General features: G+C 39.2%; 1 protein-coding gene across 31 annotated transcripts in view; it reads right to left on the bottom strand.

Moving 5' to 3' along the window:
- LOC140477422 (band 4.1-like protein 3) overlaps positions 1-26,054 on the bottom strand; it is a 297,319-nt gene that overhangs the window by 25,308 nt on the left and 245,957 nt on the right. For 16 of the 31 annotated variants that reach the window (XM_072571280.1, XM_072571293.1, XM_072571294.1 and 13 more), the window contains exons 13-18: positions 18,823-19,395; positions 10,144-10,200; positions 8,130-8,165; positions 7,840-7,905; positions 4,824-5,012; positions 4,406-4,513 (exon numbers count right to left, since the gene is read on the bottom strand). In XM_072571280.1, coding sequence (XP_072427381.1) covers positions 4,406-4,513; positions 4,824-5,012; positions 7,840-7,905; positions 8,130-8,165; positions 10,144-10,200; positions 18,823-19,395 — 1,029 coding nt within the window. The remainder of the gene's footprint in view (positions 1-4,405; positions 4,514-4,823; positions 5,013-7,839; positions 7,906-8,129; positions 8,166-10,143; positions 10,201-18,822; positions 19,396-26,054) is intronic. The other 15 variants (XM_072571311.1, XM_072571312.1, XM_072571313.1 and 12 more) reach the window with 9 other exon arrangements.

Here is a 26,054-nt window from a genome sequence, read left to right as displayed (position 1 = left end):
GAGGCCATCATTATTACAACTGACTTTCAGTGCAAAACAAGGGCATGTGGCTTGTTCACTCACAATCTTTAAGATAACACTAGGCCTAATATTGAGGATAAAAGATTTGGAACTGCAGCCCAGCAAACACATCAGACTAGTGAAAAAACTAGATATTTTAAGTTGCAGACTAACAGACAGAAACTGTTAGTTGTATGCCCTTTAATAGGGAGAGTGGAAAGTATGAGTGAGCCACCGATAGTGCCACTAGAACATGGCAATGGAATCTACTGAGCGAGACTTAAATTTGAATTACTGGAAGTGGAGAAGGATGAGCTGGTGTATGTGGTAGGATCTTAGAGGTATACAGCTCAAGGTTTGAAGGGCATCCTTTTGATGACAGGGGTGTTGTACTGAATCACAACATGACATCAATCATGAATCACAACATGGCTCCTGCAATCCACCGAATATTATCAGTAATGATGATGCCATCATGGCAGAAGTCAGTCCTCTAGAAAGGGCCTTGAGGGCAGTCTAAACTTCCCCTACACAGTATATACCCCATTGCAGTGTGTCTGTGTGAGAGTGTAATGGGTTTTATGTCTGTGAGAGGGTGCGAATGTGGGGATAGGGGTGTGTGTGAGCATATGAGAGAGCTTGTGTGTCAGCCTCTGTATCAACTTGACTATCAGCCTCTGCTTGGCCAAGAATATGGCGTAGTTCCGATGTGCCACAGCGAGGAACCGTAATGACCTCCTTAGGAGATAGGCACGAACTGCAACCAACAGGCTACCCTTCATTGTCCAGTACTTCCTGGGAGCCGAAAAACTACGCCATGTTCTTCGCAGCCTCACAGCACCAGGGACCAGGGTTCAATTACCTCTTTGGGTGACTGTCTGTGTGGAGTTTGCACGTTCTCCCAGTGTCTGCGTGGGCTTCTTCTGGGTGCTCCGGTTTCCTCCCACAGTCCAAACATGTGCAGGTCAGGTGAATTGGCCATGCTAAATTGCCCATAGTGCTAGGTGCATTAGTCAGGGGTAAATATGGGGACTGGGTCTGGGTGGGTTAATCTTCAGAGGGTTGGTGTGGACTTGTTGGCCCAAAGGGAATGCAGACATACTGCATTCCATACTACAGGGAAGTTAATCTAATCTAAAAAAGCCTACAACACATTGATGAGGAAGAGCACCTCGCCAAAACCTTCCCCACGCCTCCACTTCTCACCTTTAAACAACCGCCAAACATTAAATAGATCATTGTTTGCAGCAAACTGCCCAGCCTTTAGGACAACACCACAGAATCCTGTCATGGCAGACACTGCAAGGCGTGTCAACACGGATACCGCCAATACGCGTGGGGACACCACCCACTCATGTGACTCTACCAATGTTGTCTACCTCATACGCTGCAGGCAAGGATGCCCGAGGCATGGCCCATTGGCGAGACTTAGCAGAAGCTACGACAACAGATGAACGGACACCACACAACAATCAACAGACAAGAATGTTCCCTCCCAGTCGGGGAACACCTCAGTGGTCCGGGACATTGGACCTGCAGGTGACCATCATCCGAGCAGACTTTGGGACAGGCAACAAAGCAAAGTGGCCGAGCAGAGGCTGATAGCCAAGTTCGATACCTATGGGGATGGTCTCAACCAGAATCTTGGGTTCATGTCAAACTACAGGTAGCCCCACTACACTATGCACTCACACTCATACACACGCACGCACCCTCTCACAGATGTATACACTCACACACAGACACACTTTCTCTCACAGACACACACACACACGGTCTCCCCTGTACGCGCACACCTATAAGTTTGTGGGGTGAATTTGTACTTGCAGAATTACACTTTATTTTGCTCAAAAATGGCATAAATCCATGCAAGATTCTGTAACTCCCACTTTGGAAATAAAATCAGTCTGACCTAACATTAGGACACAGACAGACTTCTCACCTTCAATGCATTATCTGAGCTGAGATGACACCTACTGTTAAAAGCTGTCTTGAGAACATAACTTTAAATAAGTTCTGTGATTTACATATGAAAGAACAGAAACTAATATGGTCATTCTAAAAGATGACAGACTGAAGCTAAATTTGTTTAATATTATATTCCATGACATTGCAATCCTGTTGCTATGAATTCTTGTGTCATATGATTCTGCTCCACAATCACCAGATGAAGCAGCAGTGCTTCGAAAGCTATTGATTCCAAATAAACCCATGGACTATAATCTAGTGTTGTGTGATTTTTAAACTTTGCCCACCCCAGTCCAACACCAGCACCTCCAAATCATAATTAAAGGAGTTGAGACAGGAGTGATATTTCTCTGGGATTTGAGTAAGTGCAACATTCACTCCCTTCGCTACTGACACACCATACAGCAACTCACAAAGCCTTTTCCAACAGCACCTTAAAACAACTGAGATCTCTATCACTTTGAGGGACAAGATCAACAGATACATGGGATCACTACCATCTTTAAGTACCCTTCCAAGCCATACACCACACTGACTTGGAACAGTATCAATATACTTTCGTGCTACTGTGTCAAAAACCTGAAACTCTCTTCCAAACATCACCGTAGCTGCACCTACATCCCAAAAAGTGGAGTGATTTAAGAAGGCAGTCACCATCACCTTCTCCAGGCCAACAGGAATGGCAATAAACAGTATCCTCATCTGTGATGCTTACATTCCTTGAACTTCATGAGAAATATTGCGGGGAAATAAGTTAAAACTTTGTTTTGCAGCTTGTGTAAAGAGTGGGCGGCACGGTGGCACAGTGGTTAGCACTGCTGCCTCACAGCGCCAGAGACCCGGGTTTATTTCCCGCCTCAGGCGACTCTGTGGAGTTTGCACATTCTCCGTGTCTGCGTGGGTTTCCTCCAGGTGCTCTGGTTTCCTCCCACAGTCCAAAGATGTGCAGGTCAGGTGAATTGGCCATGCTAAATTGCCCGTAGTATTAGGTAAGGGGTAGATGTAGGGGTATGGGTGGGTTGCGCTTCGGCGGGGCGGTGTGGACTTGTTGGGCCGAAGGGCCTGTTTCCACACTAAGTAATCTAATCTAATCTAATCTAATCAAAAAATTTTCCAAATATTTATGGCTTTGTTTTGTTTTTATCTTTTGTGTACTAAACTTCTGTTCTTTTCTTAAAGATCATTTGCAATCTGGCGTGAATATGTTTCTGTGACAAACCTGCACATTAACCAAATACAGTTTATTGAGCCAGGTGTCTAGTATGGGATCCAATAACAATAACATCTAACTTGTACTAACTTTTAAGCATAATTGAACTGATTAAATCTCTTAATAAATACTAATTTACCTATATGAGTTGGTCAAAGGAGCTAGGCAAGAAAATTGATAAAAAGAAAGGACCTACATTGTAGAATGGTTTGTTTTCTCGACGCTGCACTAAAAAATGTCAAACTTTTAGCATATATACTGAGGTGGACTGACAGGCTATGTTTCCTACATTTTCCCTTTTGGCTATGAGATGTGGAGATTAATGGCAAGGCCAGCATTAGTTATCATTATCCAATTTCACTTGAATGGAGTGGTTTGCTCAGCTATGTCAGAATCAACCGCATGGCTGTGGGTCTAGAATCTAATGTATGCCAGACCAGGTAAGGATGGCAGATATTCTTTCCTAAAGGATACAAATGTACTAGATTTTTTTTCAAGACATAGACATAGTTGGTTTTATGGCATCAGACTGGCTTTCAATTCTGGATGTATTTTGCAATTTAAATTTCACTAGTTGCTATGAGATTCAAACCCACATTCCCAGAGTATTCGTCTGGACTTCCAAGATTACTAATTAAGCGACGTTCCCACTGCATCGCTACCCCTTCATTATTAAACAGTGCACTGTACTGTTTGATTAATTAATTCATTAGTATCTTGGTGGATAAATAAAAATCAATTCAGTGAATGCAGTGTCAACATTTTCAGGGATCTGCTTCAAACCAAGTCAGATTGTGAAGCAGAATAACCCTCAATTTACAACATCGTGATTTAACTTTATATTTTAGTGGAAGGACAAGCAAAATACCTGACATCTTTCACAAAATGCAAAATTTCCTATTATGCAAATAGTTTGTTTCTTGCAACATGTTTTTTTTAAAAACTGACATTTAAATCGGTAATGCTCAATTTAGTCACAAACATCCATATTTAACAAAAGGGTAATGGACTCAAATTGTCATAAAATATACGTAATATCTACAGTGTAAAATATAGCTAAAAGTCCACTTTAACATTGCAACAAACTATCAAAGATAAGTGCCAGATGTTTACTAGTGAATCCTGATTGAATTTCCATGTTATGTACAATATTGGAATGTGTAAAAGGAAATATGTGAATAACAGCTGCACTATAGTAACAATAGTAAGACATATCAATTTCAATACCTTTACTAATTTTTCATCATCTTTCGCCACAGAAGTGTCAGATCCAACAACACCCTGTTCACACACAGACTTGCTTTGTAGGGTCTCACCAGAATCCTCTTTGGTCTGCTATCAATGTTAAAATAATTAGTGACAAGTGCATAAAACCATCTTTAAACTGTGTACCTAAAATATAGAACATGATTACAATCCCAATGTTATGGGAAACATGTACCTGTATAAATTTCTCTGCCTTATTTTGACATGATATTTACTACACAGAAAATATTTTATGAACCAAAATTCAACAACCTTCTAACATATTGATTTTAGCTGCACAAGTATGGAGACATGATTGAACAGGGATTATTAATACCTCAAAAAGGTGCATATTCCTATAGGAAACAAAGTTTAGAAGTAACACTACAACATGACTTACCTCCTCAGGCATAAGTGGCTCAATCATAGGCAAATCCTCATTCTTTGAGAAAGATCTAACTGGAGAGGCAGACAACCTTTTTTCCCATTCATCGGGTCCACTCTCAGATGTGGATTCCAGGAATGTACGTTTCATTTCACTTATGTTGGCATGGTGCTTAACCACATCTTCCTGAGTTTTGTCAAAGTCCTTTCCAATAACAAAAAAAAATCAAAGGCAAATAACTTTAGCATATCAACCTAATATAACTGTGTTCTTCAAACAATTACTGCTCTTGGTTTCCTCATTATAGCAGAATGCTATGAACGTTTAAATTGAATAGTGATACCACTATTATTCTGCATTTTGAAAAATTCTACAAATAACATTTGAAAACGCATGAAAATTGTGTGCCTTTTTAATACAAAAAAAATTGTGCTCATGTTTAAAGTTTCTTGAAAAGAATGGATCAGGCTGAATGAAAACACCGTATAGCTGGTGCACCGGGGGAAAAAGCCCCTTAATTTTGGATTGAATTCCTTACCAATCCTAAATAGGTCACCCACCCCAGAATTTTGCTATTCAACTATCTTGATGATGCAGCTGTTCTGCAATGAATATCTGAATCATACAAATCACCAGAGTTTGTACGCTGCTTTAGCAAAATTGGTGGTAAGAAGGCTGGAATTTATGTCAGCTCCCACGAGTTGGGGTAGTGTGTGGAGTACTATACTTGAGCCAGGGTTCCTCCTCCAAATCACTGCAAAAGCAAAAGTGGACATCAAATGAGACAAGAGTAGGCCTCAAAGTGCTGTTGACCCTGCTAGACTGCCTTTATTGACATGAAGAATCATGTTGAGTACACCTAACCAGAAAAAAGTTTGGCATAGATTTTGCTTTCATTGCCCTTACAGAGAGTGCGGCGATCAAATGAGTTGCTAGTGCAGCAAGGCTTTCACACCAGGATGCCAAAGAAAAACTTTGATAATTTTGTTTATTATTGTATCAATTTAGAGTTCAAGTTTAATATCACTGTAACAATAACGAATGAATCTTTCGGATGGGTTAACTGATATGCTAGTTGGATTTAAAAATAATAGCTTCTCCATGAAATTTGCTAATAAAAAATGCATCATTATTCATTATTTCAATTTTAACATGCTATCGCATCTAAAGTAAACACATTCCCTATAATTTGGAACACACAATACTTCATACTCTCGCTAACTACACATTGTTCTGGCTTGACCCATTTAAGCAGCATTGCTCTTCTTCGGAACCAAAATTCTTCTAATGCTCTAGGATCATTCTTAAATATGAAGAAAACCTTTCATTCCTCTGCATTCCATCCACCCTGAAATCCAAGTCTTAAAAGTAGAGAGTTGCTCGACTCCTTTGGATTCACTCAGCCACCTTTGCCTTTCCTTCTAGTCAAAACTCATTCCCTCAAATGTTGCAGCCTTCTCCCTGTACTTTGTAGATTAATTTCTTCACGGATGTCCATCCTTGGCTCCCTTACCACCGCCCAACTAATTCCTCATTGCGTTCCCTTTTGTGAGCCTGTTATTATTCGTGTAAATTGCAACTGTGCTTCAAACATTTTTCTCAATAGTATAAAGCTAGTATGACTTTTTTTTTAAAAAAAAGTCCCCTTTAATTTCTCTACCCTTGAAGAAAAATGTCAGGTTAGGTACAGCATTGGATTCTACATTATAATCACCATACAATATATTGATTTTTTTGCAGCAGTCTTTCCAACCCGGTCTCCAGCTAACCACAGTACTGAGATTACAAATCAAAGTCACTAACCAAAGCTGTAAGATTGAATCTGATTTACTATTCCTTGATCTTTTTGTCATCTCTACAAAGCCACTGAAGAATATTTCACATCATGCTGCTTAGATTGCATCATATTTGTTTTCTAATCATAGACTGCCCACCCCAGCAACATCCTGTGAAAGCAAAGGGTAAATCACATGTGTGCAAATGGCAGTCATCATTACTTCTCTGTCACCAGCATTGACTCTCAAAACTGAACTCTCTGCCTGATCTCAAGGGTGAAGGTGAGTCAGGGAATCAGTTAAATGGTAACAACCTCCAGTTTAATTGTGCAAAAAAACTTTGACATTAGATGGTGCTACTCACTTGGCACTCATCATTTTTCTTCCAAAAACAACTTGCATCACTACCTCTCCCTCCCTCATGGGAAGTCAGGTCCTCATTTCCCACTGTCCCACAAGTTCTATGCCAGCTGCTTGCTGTCAATCTTTAGATATTTGGTAAAGTGTGCGTGAAATGATGAAATTGTTGGTTTTGTTACACCTTCCTTTAATTTACTTTTTCTCCCATTGAAAATCAGGATGACGTGTGTCAAATTTTTAAAAAATTAATGAGGTAATCTGGAAATTATTTTTGAACACCTTTGCATAAACGCTTTCTATCGCAGAAAGATTAACAAGATAACACTAGGTATATTCTGACAATACTGCAACCAATCATTTATTCTGGTTGGTAACAGTTTCTAACAATTATAATGATATTGGAAAAAGATTACATGTCTTGCTAAAGTGAACAACATCAAAACATTTTGATGCAAATATCTGAAATTCAAAATTCAGTGGAGACAGAAAATTGCCTCTGTATTGTTTTTTTCAATAAAACGGGTTCTTTTCTGTCAAAATTTTCCAAAATAGGTAATTTACCAAATTGATAACCAGAAATAGAGCAAACAAAATAAACCTGGCAATAAATCTGGTATATGATTCACCAGTACTTTTAGAAAGACCAGTATGACAATGTTAAATGTTAAAAATAACAAAAAAAGTATTAATTTACAATTTTTTGATTTTCACTTTCATTGTGCACAGTATTTGAAGATATGTGAATTATTTGAGTGTCATGTTAATGTTGCTAGTCCAGGATTGTGCAACACATGCATTATACACACAGCACTCCACATCAAAAGGGTTGATCACTAGCTATGCAGATCACTAGCGTGCACAAAAACTAGTATTGCACAACTTAAACAGATACAAACCTCTAACATAAGATTACTATGTTTCACATACACATTTTCACCTTTGAATCGCTTTACAAGACTATTCTGTAAAAAAAGCAAAATTAAAATGGAAACAATTATGGAATACAGGACGTAAAATTAAGTATTGAAATAAAGCACAGGCAAAGGAAAAAGATGAGCAAATGATGCAAGTTAAAAAGCAAGAAGCAGGAAATCTACCACAAAGTGAAGAGTACCAGAAATGAATAATTTACACTGATGGACTACTCTACAATCTAGTCATTTACATAAAGATCTCTTCCTTGTACCTGCATCTTCGATTCCGTTTCATCCTCTTGATCAGACTGATGGCACAAAGAAGGATTTGAAAGTCAAAGCTTTAACAACATCTAATCACTGACACACTATGTCAATGTACAATTCAGTCACAAGAAACCCATACTACCTGAACCAAAGTTACTGTCGCATTAATTTGGAATCTACTGAATGTGATCAGGATACAAGGAAAGGAGTGAGGAAATATATAGGGTTCAATAAATCCCTGAAAATGACCAAACTGCTTGCGATTGAATATAAAATCTCCTTAAAGCTCACAAACAGCTTTATGGGAGTGAGGAGGACGACTTGCCATTTGGTTAATTCCCTCTTTAAAGTGGTTTAGGTTTATTCTCTACCATTCACAACATAGCAACAATTCCTCTTTACAGAATAAAAAGAAAACCAAACCACTTCATTACAAGAACGCCAGTTGCAGTAGGTGTTCTTTATTCTAAAACTGTACATGTGACTGTTCTTGTGCGTATATTCGTAGGCAAACATTATAGATATATGGACCAAAACACATGAGCAAGATAATCTTTGACAGAAGTTAAGTGTATAAACAATTAAGTAATTATGTCAGTTCTGCCAGTTTTCCATTTTTAATATCATACGTTTTCAGACATGTTCTCAAATGCGACCATCATTGAAGTGAATATTACGTAAATTTTTTTTTTGCTTTGTTATTTGAATTGCATGAAACCTTTGGTCACGGTACGCTGAGTGACTGACTAAACAGACTGTTCCACAAGTAAATCACACAAAGTGGTATAAGAACCACATCAGTTGAATACATCCTTTAAACAATGTGAAACAAAATATTTTGTTAAGCTAAAATATTGCAGCTGTTATGTGAACTGAAGTAATATGAACTGCAATTAATTTTAAATAAAGCTTTTGAGAAAAATAATAATAGCATTGTTCAAGCTGAAACATCATGTTTCTTGTAATTAACCACCTGTCAATTTCAGCAATTTAATACCCTCCAGCTAGTGGGTCTCTACACATTCAGGTTAGCAGAGAGCTGGACCATTGGCAAACACAGTAGATCAATGAAACACAAAGTAGGTTTAAGTGAGAAACAAAAGAGGAGAGGATTGCAGAAAATCAGCAGTAAATATATATTTGTTTAGCTTCATGCCAAGAGGACAGAGCATTGTAGCTTTGGTTAACTTTGTTTAGGTATTAATATAATTGGTTTAGAAAATAACAGCAATAAATGGTCAGGTGCATGAAATAATTAATGTCACAAAGCAGTGAAAATGGGTCACGTCCATGTTGCATCATGAAGTGAGTTTTGATACCTGCCAGGTTATCAAGGCATGCAAACATAGGGAGGTAGACTGAAGGACAAATTCTGCATGGTCAGTTCTGTATCAAAATAACTCTCTAGCTCCCATCTGCATTGGTCATCATTTTAATTTGGGAAAATTTAGTTATTAAAAATCTATATACTGGCTGGATTTTCACAGTCTTATCAGACCACAGGGCTGCTCTTCCATTACAGACAGAGACAACTGGTGAGGCAAGGAGCGAGGTTGAGAAGTAGAATCCTTCATAGTAACCTCAGCCAGTGTGGAAACTGAACCCACATTGTGGTCATCACTCTGCATTGCAAACCAGCCATCCAGCCAACTGAGCTATATTGGCCCATGTTCCAGTTACAAATCACACTACAGTTAAACATTGTATAAATGGAGAAATAAGAGCAAACAAAGAAGGTTTTAATGTCATTATAAATTGTGACTTCCTGATAAAATTTTCATGCAGTGCACTTTCATTGACTTTTTGAACCATTTTATCCTGCTGATCTTGCTTGCCAATTCCCATTTTATCATAGAATAAGTGTTCTGTTACTTTGTACTTGTTCACATGAATCTATATACCATCGTGTGGCTACGTTAATGTCAAATTTACAGCTGCACTAATTAAAACTCTCAGACAAACAAGTGAGATTATGAGGGTCATTTCCATTGGAAATGCAAGCTGGTGGAATGTACAAACCTCTGCAGTGGTTTCTCCATCAGCAGGAGCCGTAGTGTCAGTCTGCTCACTGTCAGTCTATTTTGTCAGCAAAATTCCAAGATGTCCAGTAGGAAAGCAGGAATAAAAATACATCAGCCACATCAAAACAGTGAAGCTTAATTGCAAGGCAGCTTATTCACATGTCTCATTGCATATCAGCTTCAGTGACAAAAAAGGATTCATTATAAGCATGAAACAAATTAAATGGAACAAGCTCAGAGGATGGTTTTTAAGGCAAAATGAGAAGTGTAATAGCAAGTTACAAGATTGAATGCTTTTTAATAAAAGAAAATCACATTGTTTAAAGGCCTCAGAAATGATATTTCAGTTCCACTTTGACTTACTGAAAGTGTGATGATTTTGGGGTCAATTTGTACAGCATCAGTAAATGACTTAAACAAATATAGAAACAAAGGGCATCAAAAAAACTAATTTAAACCTATTCCAATTCTGAGACAAGTTGCACAGAATGAGGATCCCTTTTCTACAGTAAGGCAGAGGTTGATTACCTTGAAGTTATTTCTGTTAATGGCTGGGCAAAGCACACAGAACTAAACTATCAATGATGTATCTCAATCTAACGATGAAAGGCAAAGTGGCCACATGCATGCTACAACCAAATGAGTAGCATTCGTAAAAATAAACTGTACGTTTATAAAACAATGTACTATGGATATTCAGTTTTCTTTGTACAGTTGTATTGTTTTAAGAAAATTGAAGCTTAAGTGGCTATACTCCTGACATTTCACTGCAGAGAAAGATAAAGAGCTAGAAATTGGATTAGATCCAAAATAAGTGGCACACTCAGACATACATCAGGAGCCAACGAGCTACTGACCCTCCTGGGGCATACAGAGGCAGTTTGCTGATTTTGGGAGTTGTGATATGGCAAAGTCCCTCAAGTAGGTTTCAAGAAGTGGGGACAGGAACAGAATAGCATCCTGTTCTGGAAGTTCTGGAAGGCAAGAAATGGCTTTCAGAAGTGCTGTGGTGCCCATCCAGCAAGTTAAAAAGATGAATTGTTTATTAGTGGCCTTCAGCACTCACTTAAGGACTGCTGATTAAACCCCAGCAAGAACACAAAAAGCTCAGAGGGACGCAGTCAGGACATGTTCCACTCACCTCGAACAATTCACAATAGGGGATCTTAAAATGGAACTAAGGAACTTGTACATGTTCAGGAGGGGCTGAATGTCTCTTCAAGGTAGCCAGAGAGGCGTGAATATCATCTAGCCGAAACCATATTGAATATATATTATATATAAGGTGGCTGTGGAGTGCAGGTTATATCTTAGCAAAATGGGACCCTTTTGTTCACACTGCATGGTGATTCAGTGGAGGTTGCAAATATCCACCTACATTCTTGAAAGTTCATATGGCTTTTTTTTTGAGATACAAAATTGATTTGGTCTGGTTTAAATCAAACATTTTACAATTTTGTAACTAACTATATTAATTTTTTAAAAATGCAACTCATTTACACCAGAAGCAAAAGTTTATTTCAGGAACTATTTTCAGTTGCTGTGACAACAGCCTGATTCTCAGGCCCTCATGTATACCATTGCTTTCTTTAGGAATAATTATATACAGGTCTGCTTGCAGCATTTATGTGAACAGAATAATGTCCAGAAATCCTAACAGCTCAATTTACAGTTAGACTGTACATGTCTCTGCAGATCTTATTTTTAGGACTTTTTGTGAAGTCTCAACGAAGACTAAAATAAGAACTCATTATCAATTATCCAGAAAGTTAATTTGATGGCTTTGGATCCATGTGGTGTTGTCACTGAATTAATTTAAGTACAATATTTTCTTTTTAAAAATGGTGCATTTTCATCTTATCCTCTCATACAATAAAAAAAGAAGTACTGCGGTTTACAATCTCAAATTCAATGCTTCATTTCCTCTTAGTTTTCTAAATCATTTACTGCAGGAAAGTAATTTTCAGTGATAACTCAGACAAATATTTTCTTCAGCAAAGACCACTTAACAATGTCTACTTAAGAAACACTGACTTATTAGAATTGTGGCCAAGATGCAGCAAAGTACACGCGTTCACTAGAAGGGAAAAAAGGTCCAAAGAATATTGAACGTCGATCAAAGGGCGACGGTTTCTGACTTTACTAACATCAGTCACAAATTTACATTTTACAAAGTTTCATCAGCATAGTGAAGCTTTTCCATTTGTCATCTTTTGTGAGAAATTAAGGAGACTGGTCTTAAATATTTGTCTTAATAACTCTTTAGATTTTCAATCCTGAAGCAAAATCATCATCTTTTCTTCAGTGAACTGCAATAAAATCATATGAAGTAATTTGGCCCATATTCCTGTATTCATGTGTCTAGATAGCTGAAAAATTGGGTAATATTAAGTTCCCTGGTAAATTAAGAATGAAAATCAATTTCTGCTCAAAAGATACAGATTAAGTAGACAATATAGTCTAATAGGGGCTTTGAATCATATACAATTCAGGCTTGTGCCTTCTTACTGAACAGACATGTAGGTCATGATGCAAACAGACCCTCATTCATTGAACGATCCTTACATGCAGTCTGGACCAGACAATGACTAGTAGTTTAAACTTTTCATATATTTCCAAGATTAATACAAACATGCACATCATTTATATACACTTCACTACCAGCCAATCCTGGGTACTCCAGAGGAGAGGTTCTCAACTAGAGGTTTGTGAGAAGACTTTGTCAAATCAGATATTACAAGAATAAAACCTTTTCAAAAATACGACTCTAAACTGGGTAAATAAAAACTGTTGATTTTTATTAACACTTGATTCATTGTGAAGAACGAGTGAAACAGGTTTTTTCTTAAAACCCACCTCAAAGAATTTGATTCAATCCTCTCAGTGCCAAGCTGGATTGAGGTGGTGCTACTAGTGCCAATGATATAGGTGGGTAAAGGAGAGGGGACATCACTGCTTCACTGATTTACCCTTTATCCATTGACAGTGTTTAGCAGGTCGTCTTTTTTCCAGCAGGTTTTCACCATTTTAAGTTGGTGGAGTAAAGCAATAGAGTCACTGAAATTTGATGTGTTTAGGTGCTTCTTGGGGTTGAAAGCTCAGTGTAACTGACTATTCAGATAACTCCATCTCCTGATCTGCCGGTGGCTTTCTTTTCAACTTATTCAATCACTAGACAAGGGTGTCACTACCCATCCCTAATTGCCCAGAGGGCAGTTGATGCTGTGGGTCTGGAGTCACATGTAGGCCAGACCAGGCAAGGATGGCAGTTTCCTTCCCTAAAGGACATTAGTGAACCAGATGGGTTTTTCCAACAATTGACAATGGCTTCAGATTTTTACTGAATTCAAACTTCACCATCTGCCATGACAGAATTCGAACCCAGGTCCTGGGTCATTACCTTGGTCTCTGGATTAGCAGTCCAGCGATAATACCACCAGGCTGTCATCTTGCCATCTTCCCATGAAGGTGATCAAACTGCCCCACTATGACGAAGAGCTTTTAAAAAAATTAATTCACAGGATGTGGGCAATGCTGTCTAGGGCATCCCTAATTGCTCAGATGGCAGGTAAGAGTAAACCACATTACTGTAGCTCTCAACTCATGCTGTCATCTCCATCCAAAACAGGTATACCATTTTGGATACTGTTGGGGGAGTTGGCTCACCAGGGGAAGGCAGCAGTAGCCAGGTTCATGGCACCGTGGCTGGCTCTGCTGTTCAGAAGGGCAGAAAAAAGTGTGGAAGGGCTATAATCATAGGGGATTCAATTGTAAGGGGAGTAAATAGGCAGTTTTGTGGTTGAAAACAAGACTGCCGGTTAGTGTGTTGCCTCCCAGGTGCACGGGTCAGGGATGTCTCAGATCAGCTGTAGACCATTCCGAAGAGGGAGGGTGAACAGCAATCTGTCGTGGTGCACGTAGGTACCAATGATATAGGATAAAAAAAAAGGGATGAGGTCCAACAAGCAGAATTTAGGGAGTTAGGAGCTAAGTTAAAAAGTACGACCTCAGAGGTAGTAATCTAGGAATTGCTACCAGTGTCACGTGCTAGTCAGAGTAGAAACGAAAGAATAGGCAGGATGAGTGTATGGCTTGAGAGATGGTGCAGGAGGGAGGGATTCAGATTTCTGGGACATTGGGACCAGTTCTGGGAGAGGTGGGACTAATACAAACTGGACAGTCAACACCTGGGTCAGACTGGAGCCAATGTCCTTGGGGGTGCTTTTGTGAACACTGTTGGGGAGGGTTTAAACTGATGAGGCAGGGAGATGGGAACCAAATGAGGAAGTTAGTGGACAGTAAGGAGGTGGTAACTAAAGCCTGTAAGGAACTAGATAAGGAAGTCAGCATGTCTAAGGGGAAGAGTATGCAGGGATCAGATGATGAACACAAAGGGACTGGTGGTCTGTGGTGCATTTATTTTAATGCAAGAAGTGTAGTAGGTAAGGGAGATGAACTTAGGGCTTGGATTAGTAACTGGAAGTATGATGTTATTGCTCTTACTGAGACTTGGTTGGGGGAAGGGCACGATTAGCAACTAAATATCCCAGGATATGGATGCTTCAGACAGAATAGAGGGGGAAGTAAAGGGGGTGGAGGAGTTGCATCATTGGTCAGAGAGGATATCACAGCTGTGCTGAAGGACAGCCCTATGGAAGACTTGAGCAGTGAGGCAATATTGGCAGAGCTCAGAAATAGGAAGGGGGTGGTAACAACGTTGGGGTTGTACTACAAGCCTCCCAACAGCAAGTGTGAGAGAGAGCGTACAAATATGTAAACAGATTATGGAAAGATGTCGGAGCAACAGGGTGGTGGTGATAGGAGATTTTAGTTTTCCCAAATTGACTGGGATTCACTTAGGTCTAGATGGAGCTGACTTTGTAAGGAGCACCTAAGAGGGTTTTCTAGAGCACTATGGAAATAGTCCAACTCGGGAAGGGGCCATACTGGACCTGGTGTTGGACAATGAGCCCAGCCAGGTGGCTGAAGTTTAAGTCGGCAATTATTTTGGAAATAGTGATCACAATTCTGTAAGTTTTGGAATACTCATGGACAAAGATGAGAGTGGTCCTAAAGAAGAGTGCTAAATTGGGGGAAGGCTAATGATATCAAAATTCTGCAGGAGCTGGGGAATGTAGATTGGGAGCAATTGTTTGAAGGTAAATCCACATTTGATATGTGGGAGGCTTTTAAAAAAGAGCTATTGATTAGAGTGCCAGAGAGACATATTCCTGTGAACATGAGGGATAGATATGGCAAGGGAACCATGGATGACAGGTGAAATTGAGAGACTAGCTAAGAGAAAAAAGGAAGCATACATAAGGTCTAGGCTGATGACAGTCGGAGCTTTGGAAGAATATCAGGAATGTAGGACCATTCTGAAATGAGGAATTAAGAGGCTAAAAGGGGCCATGAAATATTTTAGCAAACAGGGTTAAGGAAAACCCCAAAACCTTTTATCCATATAGAGAAAGCAAGAGGGTAACTAGAGAATGGGTTGGCCCAATCAAGGACAAAAGGAGGAAAGTTATGCACGGAGTCAGAGAAAATGGGCGAGATTCTTAATGAGCGTTTTACATCAGTATTCACCGAGGAGAGGGACATCGTGGATGTTGAGGTAAGGTATAGATATTTGATTACTCTGGGTCAAGTCGGCATAAGGAGGGAGGGAGTTTTGGGTATTCTCAAAAGGTGGACAAGTCCCCAGGTGTGGATGGGATCTATCCCAGGTTACTGAGGGAAGTAGCTGAAGCCTTAACAGGTATCTTGGCAGCATCCTTCAACATGGGTGAGGTCCCAGAGGACTGGAGAATTGCTAATATTGTCCTTTTGTTTAAGAAGGGTAGCAGGGATAATCCAGGCAATCACAGACCATTGAGCCTGACATCAGTGGTAGGGAAGCTGCTGAAGAAGATACGGAGGGATAGGATCTATTCCCATTTGGAAGAAAATGGGCTCATCAATGATAGGCAACATGGTTTTGTGCATGAAAGGTCATGTCTTACCAACTTAATAGAATTCTTTGAGGAAGTGACAAAGTTGATTGATGAAGGAAGAGCTGTAGATGTAATATACATGGACTTAAGGAAGGCATTTGATAAGGTTCCCCATGGTAGCCTGATAGTGAAAGTGAGGTTGCAAGGGGTCCTGGGCGTACTAACGAGATGGACAGAAAACTGGTTGGGCAACAGGAGACAGTAGCAGTGGAAGGAAGTTTCTCAAAATGGAGAATTGTGACCAGTGGTGTTCCACAGGGATCTGTGCTGGGACCACTGTTGTTTGTGACAAATGTAAATGATCTAGAGGAAGGCATAGGTGATCTGATCAGCAAATTTGCAAATGACACAAAGACTGGTGGAGTAGCAGATAGTGAAGAGGACAGTCAGACAATACAGCAGAATATAGATAGATTAGAGAGTTGGGCGGAGAAATGGCAGATGGAGTTCAATCTGGGAAAATGTGAGGTGATGCATTTTGAAAGATGCAATTCAATAACAAACAATACAGTCAATGGAAAAGTCATGGGGAAGATTGATGTGCAGAGAGATCTGGATGTCAGGTCCATTGTACCCTGAAAATGGCAATGCAGGTCAATACAGTGGTCAAGGCGGCATACAGGCATGCTTTCCTTCATCGGACAGGGTATTGAGTACAAGAGTTGGCAGGTCATGTTACAGTTGTATAAGATTTTGGTTCGGCCACATTCAGAATACTGCATACAGTTCTGGTTGCCACATTACCAAAAAGGATATGAATGCTTTGGAGAGGGTGCAGAGGAGGTTCACCAGGATGTTGCCTGGTATGGAGGGTGCTAGCTATGAAGAGAGATTGAGTATATTAGGATTATTTTCATTAGAAAGGGAGGTTGAGGGGGGACCTAACTGAAGTCTACAAAATCATAAGAGGTATAGGCAAGGTGGATAGCAAGAAGTTTTTATTCCCCCCCCCCCCCAGAGTGGGGTACTTAATTACTGGGGGTCACAAGTTCAAAATGAGAAAAGTATAAGGGAGATACGTGTGGCAAGTTCTTTACATAGAGGGTAGTAGGTGGCTGGAATGTGTTCCCAGTGGAGGTGGTAGAGGCAGGCACGTTAGTGTCATTTAAGATGTATCTAGACAGATACATGAATGGACGGGGAGCAGAGGAATACAGATGCTTTGAAAATAGGCAACAGGTTTTGACAGAAGATCTGGATCGGCGCTGGCTTGGAAGGCCAAAGGACCTGTTCCCGTGCTGTAGTTTTCTTTGTTCTTCCTTCCTAAAGGACGCAAGTGAACTAGGTGGGTTCTTCCTGCAATTGACAACAGTTTTGCATATTAAATGCGAATTCCACCATCTGTCATTGTAGGATTTGAACCTGGGTCCCCACAATATGACCCAGGTTTCTGGATTAATAGTTTAGCAATTGTAACATCAGGCCATTGCCTCCTCTCCGAGGTCTGTGTCCATGGACATCACTCATGTTGGATATGGTCAGAAATAAATGTTGACTTTTCTCCCCCCCAAAGTTGTGAAGTGAGCCCAGACATTTATACACAGTGAAGCACCTGATTTTCTGCTGTGGAATTTTAGTGTATATGAATTTGCAACTGGAATTGCTTCATGACAAAAGCCTCTCAATAACAGTTTTTCTGCGTTAGAGGGTTTATTGAATTTCGAGGAGGAGGAAAGGCTCAAGAACAATGGAAAGGTTGAGAACTCCTTCTCTGGAGGATGATTTGAGATTAGACACCAAGTTTTCATTTTCAACTTTACAGTGAAGTTAATTAAATCTGTACTCCTCAATCTGTTTTCGTGCCTGCAAAATCATGCCATGTTTTCTGCCTACTTCATTTGTCCACTTTCAAAGCAGGATTTAGCTCTTTATCCATAAAACTGGTTTCATTTTATCTTTCTGTACGATATTAATTCAAGGAAAAATTACTGAATAAGGTCACGGAGTATTTCATGCTGACAGTTCCTAGACACTATTTTCACTGAGGACCACAGTATCTTCAAATTCTGCATTAAATAGGACTTCATAAGCAACAAGTAGGATATTTCAAAACAACATTAAGCATATGAGTGAGATAACAACCATAATTTTAAAACTGTATTATCAAACATAAAATGACATCGTTCGGTCTTTAAAAGGTGACTAATCAGGCCTTTGATGTTTGGTATTTCGACACAGATTGAGCCATTCACTGAGCAGAATAAGGTTCACTGAAGAACAAATGGACTACTGTAATACTAATGAGGTTGTGGCTGTCTCACACCAGAGAAACTAAACTGATTGACCTATCAAACTGGCTCCAAACAACCCTTAGGGAAATGCCAGCATGGCCTAATTGAATGACCTCATTCAATTTAGGAATTTTACATCTTTATAAGAGGAAGAACTATGTATCAGACTCCAATTACTTCATATTTTTCCACTATGATTAGTGAACAATCTTCTTAGCTGTTGAAGAATAGAGCTGTTTTTCCAGAGAATTCTTTCCATCTGCAAATACAAAAACTTTTTGTCTAATCTGATGAGTCACATTACAGCTATGTCTCTTTGAAACATAACTTTAACAACAAGAAAAGACAGCAATGAGTTTCTGAAAGTAAGATTACTATTGCAGGTTTCACATTGCGCAGGACACTCAAGCACTGAACACAAAGAACTGTGTTCTAGGCCGAGGTACACACCTCTTCCTCTGAACTGTCACTCAGGTCATTGTCAACTGAAGCACTCAAGGAGGCTGCCCTGGGCTCCAGGTAGCACAGACTTATAGCAAGGGGGAATGAGAGAGTGAGAGCGTAAGGCACAGAGAAAGAGGCTGAGAGTAGGAAGAAGAAAATGAAAAGAAAACAGGGGACAAGTGAGGGTGATTGAATGGGCAGATAACGTTGGAAACTTTGAGGTAAGAAACTGGCATCAGAGAAGCTTGGAAAGGTAAGATAGCCATCATCATCTAGCAAAGAGAATGATGCTGGGAGATGCAAGGAGAACGAAAACAAAGTTCCTCCTTTCCTAGATCTAGGCCCTAGATCTTGGCCCTTTTTAAATTCCATTGTTTTCTTATCAACATACTTTGAAGAATCAAAGACTAATAATGGATTAGAAGCACTTCTGGGGTCTTCGGTCTTAATATGACCAGTTGATTTCAAAACATTCTCTGTACATCTCCTATGAACGCTCGTTGATGACACAGAAGAGTCACAATGCAAAGGCAGAGAGCGAGAGGAAGAGCGAAGTGAATCTGTGCCAAAGAATGATGTCTATGGAGGGAGGTATGAAAAGGAAATCACAGAATGTCCAGGAGCAACAGAAATAAGCAGGAACATAAAGAAAAAGACAAAAAAAGATAATTATTAGTTAATGCATTCCCATTGTATTTGTTCCCCATTGCATTTGTTCTTCCAAAATTTCAGAGCTTCTGCTAACCAGAAATATTCATTAATTTTGTGACTCAAATGCTAAATTGCAAGACACCCCACAAAAACTTTAGTAAGAATAATTTGAATTGCTGTAATTTGTTTAAATACTTTTCAGGAGTATCAATTGTTTTGGCATTGGATGTTAAATTAAATTTGTTTTCCATTTACCACCATCTAATCACTTTAATTAAATCTCTCTTTGGTGATTTACCTTTTCCTCCTGTGCATTTCTTCAATTGACTTGTTTACCTCTGGCTTATAATTAATTCTCAACTTGCTTAATTGCCTTGGGTTTATATAATGCCATTTTATTTTCAAACTTATCTTTGTAGTTCATCTTGCTGATGTGTTTCCACCTTCCCCTGCCCCCCCTTCTAGTTACATGACAAATAGTGATGGTCCCGTTCTAATACTGCTCAAATTAGTTACATTTCTTGCTCCCAAACACTTCAGTGCACATCCAGTTCATGCATGAAGTCCTACTGGGGATTATAGATGTCAACAGCAGAGCTCTGGGAGTTCAAAAAAGGGTTTTATTTAGGATATGGTAGGAGAATTTAAAATAAAATGCTAATTGGCAAACATGATTTGGAAATATGGTATGCGGAACATAGAAGCGTTCTAGCACACTTTTGTCAAATTTCTGGTGCCTTCTAACTCAGACCCATAAGTTAACAGAAACTCTGAAAATTTGAAGAGCCTAAGAGAAAACCTTTTCTTATTTCAGCATAGTTCAATTTTACCAACACTAATGTTGTTAGAAAAGTCAATTTTTTTCTCATGAGGTGATAAATGCTACAGTCTTCATGTTTCACATTAGGTTGTTTCCTCCTTGAACTTTAAATATTTATCATATGTCTTAAGTTTACAAAGAAAAGATTTTTACAATCTGTGGGAATGGAATGATACTGTTAGTAACTCTGGTTCAAAATATTTACATAAAATTATTCAGTCCACTATTTTAAGAAAGGCATTAATCAATTTACATTAATGAATTTGTAAGCGGTCAAAATTGCCCCAGTAACTTTTCCACCAGTAGCAGATGAGACCTGCAAGATGATCCAGGCAGCCAATCTTACTTGTTGTTGAACAGCACCAGAATAGAGTTACTTTCACCAATTCGTTTTACCCATTTTGGATGGACATTAGCCAGTAGAATTGGAATGAGACCAGAGAGCTAGGATTTCTAGATTTTGCAGGAGTTTCTGAATTCTCTCTGTTATCCATCAACCTCAAAACTGACCTTGAATTAAAAATCAGGCTTAACAGTGGTAAAACAGCAGTCAAATGCACTTAACATGAATATGTGGAACATTTTCAATGCCAAGTGCAATAATGACCAGCAAAGGCAGAAGCAATGAATATCTTAGAACACCATCACCTCCATGGCCCCCTCTATGTCATGTATCATTCTCAGCTGATTTGGGCACATAACCAGCAACATATCTTTTCTTCGGTCCAAGGAAAATCAGAGGAACTTTTTTCTTCAAACTTAACACCAATTTAGAAGCACCATCGCAAGAACTAATATCTTCAATCAGCAGATCACGGGTTTTTTTTCTACTGGGGACGGCCATAAGTACTTAAAAAGCTTCACGTTGAAAGAAATTCCAAGTCAAATATTTATAAACAATATCACACCATCAAAACAAACCAAAAATCTAATTTAAAAAAAACAAAAGAAATAATGCCATTTTTCATTTGACATATGGAGAGTAAATTTCTAAACTCAATTAAATGCAATAATCCCACTGATACATTTAAGCTTTTTCTAACTGTTCAATCCATTTCTATTGAGCAAATGTAGCACCGCGTAACCCCATTTATAAATAGACCCGTTAGCAAGCATTCAGAACAAAATGATAGTGCCAAAAGAGCCAAGTTGCAGGATTTTTGCATTCTCAATTGGTGATAGGTTAAGTTCCCAGCCTGGGCAAACCACAGGACCAAGACAGGAGAACCAGCACCAACCTTAATAGAGCAGTAGAACTTATTCTGAGCATGATTTGCCCCAAGCTTCTATTGAAGCCTTCCAAGCAGATGGTCACAGAGTACCACTGATAGGATGCCAAGGGCGACACAATTCACCATCCTGCAAAGTTTGTTTTGGGGTATAGGGGATAAAAATAATTTTTTCCCCAATAAATAACAAGCTGCTAAAATGGATTTTTCTTATTTTATGAATATTAGAGCTTTTAAAATATATTGGAGGCAAACAAAATTACCAAAAATCTTGCTTGGGTACAAGAAATCAAAATATGAACATGTAGAAAATGTAATTCTGGCAAAAATCAGGTTTCACATTGAAGTTTTCTTTCTTTGAAAGACAACAAAACAAAAATATAATGCTATAGCAGTCAATGGATTGCTGAAAATTAGTTACAAATTGAACATTGCCGCAGTTTAGGAATGATAAGGAACTTGAGTTTTACTCTGAGCTTATGTCCTTAGGCGAGAGAATATAATATTTCACTTAAGTTTGGGGCTTCGATTAAATGTAGATTGAGAATGGATCTACAAAGTATGCACTGGAACATGGCTTGTTCTAGATTGCATGTAGAATTGAATATTTTAATTCCAGCTAATAGGAAGATCAGGTACTTCATTGCTATTATGGTTGCCAATCTCTGCTTCCAAAATAATGACAACTGATAACAAGGTCAGAAATAAGTGGAGAGGCCATTTAGTCTACTGAACCTGCTCCGTTATCCAAAAAGATCATGCTTGATCCAATGATGGCCTTATGGACATCTTGCTGTGTTCTCTAGAACACTTCTGCCAATCTAAAATCTGTCTAACTCAGCCTTGAGTACATCCAGTGACTCAGCCCGTCTGCTGTGTGGAAGAGAATTCCAAAGACTAATGGCCCTCACAAGAGATATTCATCCATATCTTAAATGGAAAACATTTTCTTTAATTATGTACCCATAGTTGTAGTCAGCTCCAAAACCTAAAAGGAAACAGCATCTACCCTGTTAGTCCTCCGATAACGTTGCATTGCAATACTACTGCTTTTCATTCTTCTAAACTCATTTAATGTATGTATGTATATCTTTTAAAGACAACTACTCCTTTCTAGAAATCAGCTACTGAACTCCCTCTGAATTGCATCCAATGCAAATTTGTCCTCCTCTTTAATTAAGGTGAGACCAAAGGTGTAGATGATAGATATGAGCTCATCAATATGTTATGCAGTGATAGTAAATTATCCTTCTATACTTCATACCCTGACAGGATAAGACTTATACAGTTAATGGTGGCTCTGGGGAGTGGTACCGAACAAGGAGATCTAGGGATGTGGGTGAAGTTGTTCCTTTGAAGCGGTAGACAGGGTGGTGAAGGCAACATTTGGCATGCTTGCCTCCATTGGTCAGAACATAGAGTATAGGAGCTGGGGCATCATGTTAGAACATAGAGCCTGTACTGTGCTGCAATGCTCTTTTGCCCCCCCATGTTTCACTAACCTGTGGAACCAAATCTGAAACCTACCTATCCTACACTATTCTATTCTTATCCATACGTTTACCCAATGCCTATTTAAATGCCTTTAAAGTTGGCAAGTCTACTACTGTTGCAGGCAGGGCGTTCCACGTCCCTACCAATCTCTGAATAAAGAAACTATCTCCAAATGTGTCCTATATCTATCATCCCTCAATTTAAAGCTATGTCCCCTCGTGATAGCCCTCATCATCCAAGGAAAAAGGCTCTCACTGTCCACGCTATCTAATGCTCTGATTATCTTATGTGTCTCAATTAAGTCACTCTCAACCTTCTCTCAAACAAAAACAGCCTCCAGTCCCTCAGCCTTTCCTCACAAGACCTTCCCTCCATACTGGGCAATATCCAAGTAAATCACCTCTGCAGCCTTTCGAAAGCTTCCACATCCTTCCTACAATGTGGTGACCAGCACTGTATGCAATACTCCACATGCAGCTGCACCAGAGTTTTGTACAGCTTTAGCAGGAGTTCATGGTTCAGAAACTCAATCCCTCTCCCAATATTGTGGCCGTACAGGACATTGATGAGGTCACTTTTAGAATACAGTTCTGGTCACCCTTCTATAGGAAGGTTGTTGTTACACTTGAGAGGGTGCAGAAAAGATTTACAAGGATGTTGCCGGGACTAGAGGGTTTGAGCTATAGGGACAGACTGAATAGGCTGGGGCTATTTTCCCTGGCGCATCAGAGGCAGAGGTTTTATAAAATCATGAGGGGCATGGATAGGGTGAATAACCAAGGTGGGGGAGTCCAAGACTAGACAGCACAGGTTTAAGGTGAGATGGGAAGGATTTAAAAGGGACCTAAGGGAAATTTTTTCACACAGAGGGTGATGAGTGTCTGGAATGAGCTGCCAGAGGAAGTGGAGGAGGCTGGTACAATTACAACATTTAAAAGGAATCTGGATGGGTATATCTATAGAAGGGGTTTGGAGGGATAGGGACCAAATGCTGGCAAAACTAGGTCAGATTGGGATGTCTGGTCAGCACAGACAATTTGGACTGAAGAGTCTGTTTCTCTGCTGTATGGCTATACAATTCCATTTTCTTTCCTAATTATCTGCTATTTGCAAAAGCTTTCCTTTGGTACTCCATATACAAGGACACTCAGGTATCCCTGTATTGCAGAGTGTACAGTTTCTCTACAGTCAAATAATATGCTATTTTCTTGCTGCTTTGTGAAGTACATTTTCCCAATATATTATGGGTCTTTTTTCAGTCATAAACAATGGATCTTGACTCCTACATTTATATTAATGCAAAAGAAAATTAAGTACAGAATCCACATCATAGAAGATCTTGACGTGAAGAGATTAAGGAGGAATTTTAATGCCAATGTAGATTTGAGCCAAGTAGGAAAACAAAACAAAGAAACAGCTTCCAATCCTGCAGGGGGGGGGGGGGGGGGGCAAAATTATTTTAAATATGGTTCAAATTAAACATAGTAACTTCAAGAAGCTGAACTTGTAATTTTGTTTATAATTAAATTCATCCCCAAGAGAGAAATTTGTGGTTTTGTTTGCAAATCAATGCACAGAGACACATGGGGATGCAAGATGCCTTCAGCAGACACACACAAAATAGCAGATAGAAAATAGGGTCAGTGTTCTATCTGATTAAGTTTTGTCAATGGAAAACAAAAATGGGATGGGGTGTAGAAGAGTTTGCCAATGCATCATCGACCACTGTTTGCTCCTGAAAGGGTGACTTTCACCTCTATGGACTCTGAAAAGTAGACTGCATTATCCTCGGTCAGCACTCTCTATCCTTCACAACATAAACGAAGTGTTGGAAGACATGGAATGATTGTTTAAAACATGGAATCAGGAGTTGGGGTTGGAAATCTCTTCAGAAATGTGGGACAACATTTGGGAAAATGCCAGAAAGATCTCTATCGGCAATAGAACCCATGATACTCAAATTAAAGATACTCCATAGGACTCATATAGCACCAGAACAATTGGCAAAGTTTAGGGCAGGAGCATCTCCAATGTGTCCTAAATGTAAAATAGAGGTCAGCACTCTCACACACTGCACATGGACATGTCACAAGATCCTCAAATACTGGGTCAGAGTAGCAAATGCTCTGGCAGAAATCTTGGGAGTAGAAATTAGGGTGGATCCAGTATCTCTTCTCCTGGACTTTTCAGGCCTGCCCTCCCTGGATGTGATCGGGAGGAAATTATTCTTCATTCTCTCCTTTTGTGCAAGGAAAAATATTTTAGTAAACTGGGTAGCTGAGGGCCCTCCAGGACTTTCGAATTTGTATAGATTGGTTATGGAATGTATTCCTCTTCACTTCCTTAAAAATATGGTGCACCAAAAAACAAATTATTTTATAAAATATGGCAGCCCTTTCTGAACTATATAGATACAGATATTTCGGCCATTTTGTCAAGGGCTTTTATCAAGTTGTGGTAACAGTTCTGGCTGGTCCAGGGATCCCCGGGGGCTGGGGGGGGGGGGGGGGGTGGGTGAGGAATCCTGTATGAATACGGGTTTTATTATGACCTGATGTTAATTTGTTCTGAGCGTGTACCTCATGAGTTAATTATTATGTTGTCCTTTTTTTTCCTTTTAAGGAATGTAAGGCATCTTATTCTACGTTCTGGTTAGTTATAGGTTAGATTAGTAGTTAGGTGTGTTTATTTTTTCTTTATCTTTTCTCTTTGTTTGCTATGTTTTGGCCTTTATTTACTTAATATTTAATTGTATATTAATGTTTGTATTTGTGTGTATTATTTTGTAAGTTTGTAATAATATGTTAAAAAAAATTTCTTTTTCTTCAATAAAAATATCTATCAAAAAAAAGTGGACTGCAAATGCAGCAGGATCAATAATGGGCATGCAATTTTCCAAATACTATTTTCTGATATGTTTACCCACGTGATTATTTACGTCAAGGTATAAGACCATAACCCATCTCAGGATCTGAATGACAACCCTAATAATATTTGTTTAATAAAAGCTGGTTATCTCAATAAATCTTTATTTTTCTGCTACA

Source organism: Chiloscyllium punctatum, chromosome 5 (genome assembly GCF_047496795.1).
Source record: "Chiloscyllium punctatum isolate Juve2018m chromosome 5, sChiPun1.3, whole genome shotgun sequence".
Classification (NCBI taxonomy): domain Eukaryota; kingdom Metazoa; phylum Chordata; class Chondrichthyes; order Orectolobiformes; family Hemiscylliidae; genus Chiloscyllium; species Chiloscyllium punctatum.
This window is presented reverse-complemented; position numbering and strand designations above follow the sequence as displayed.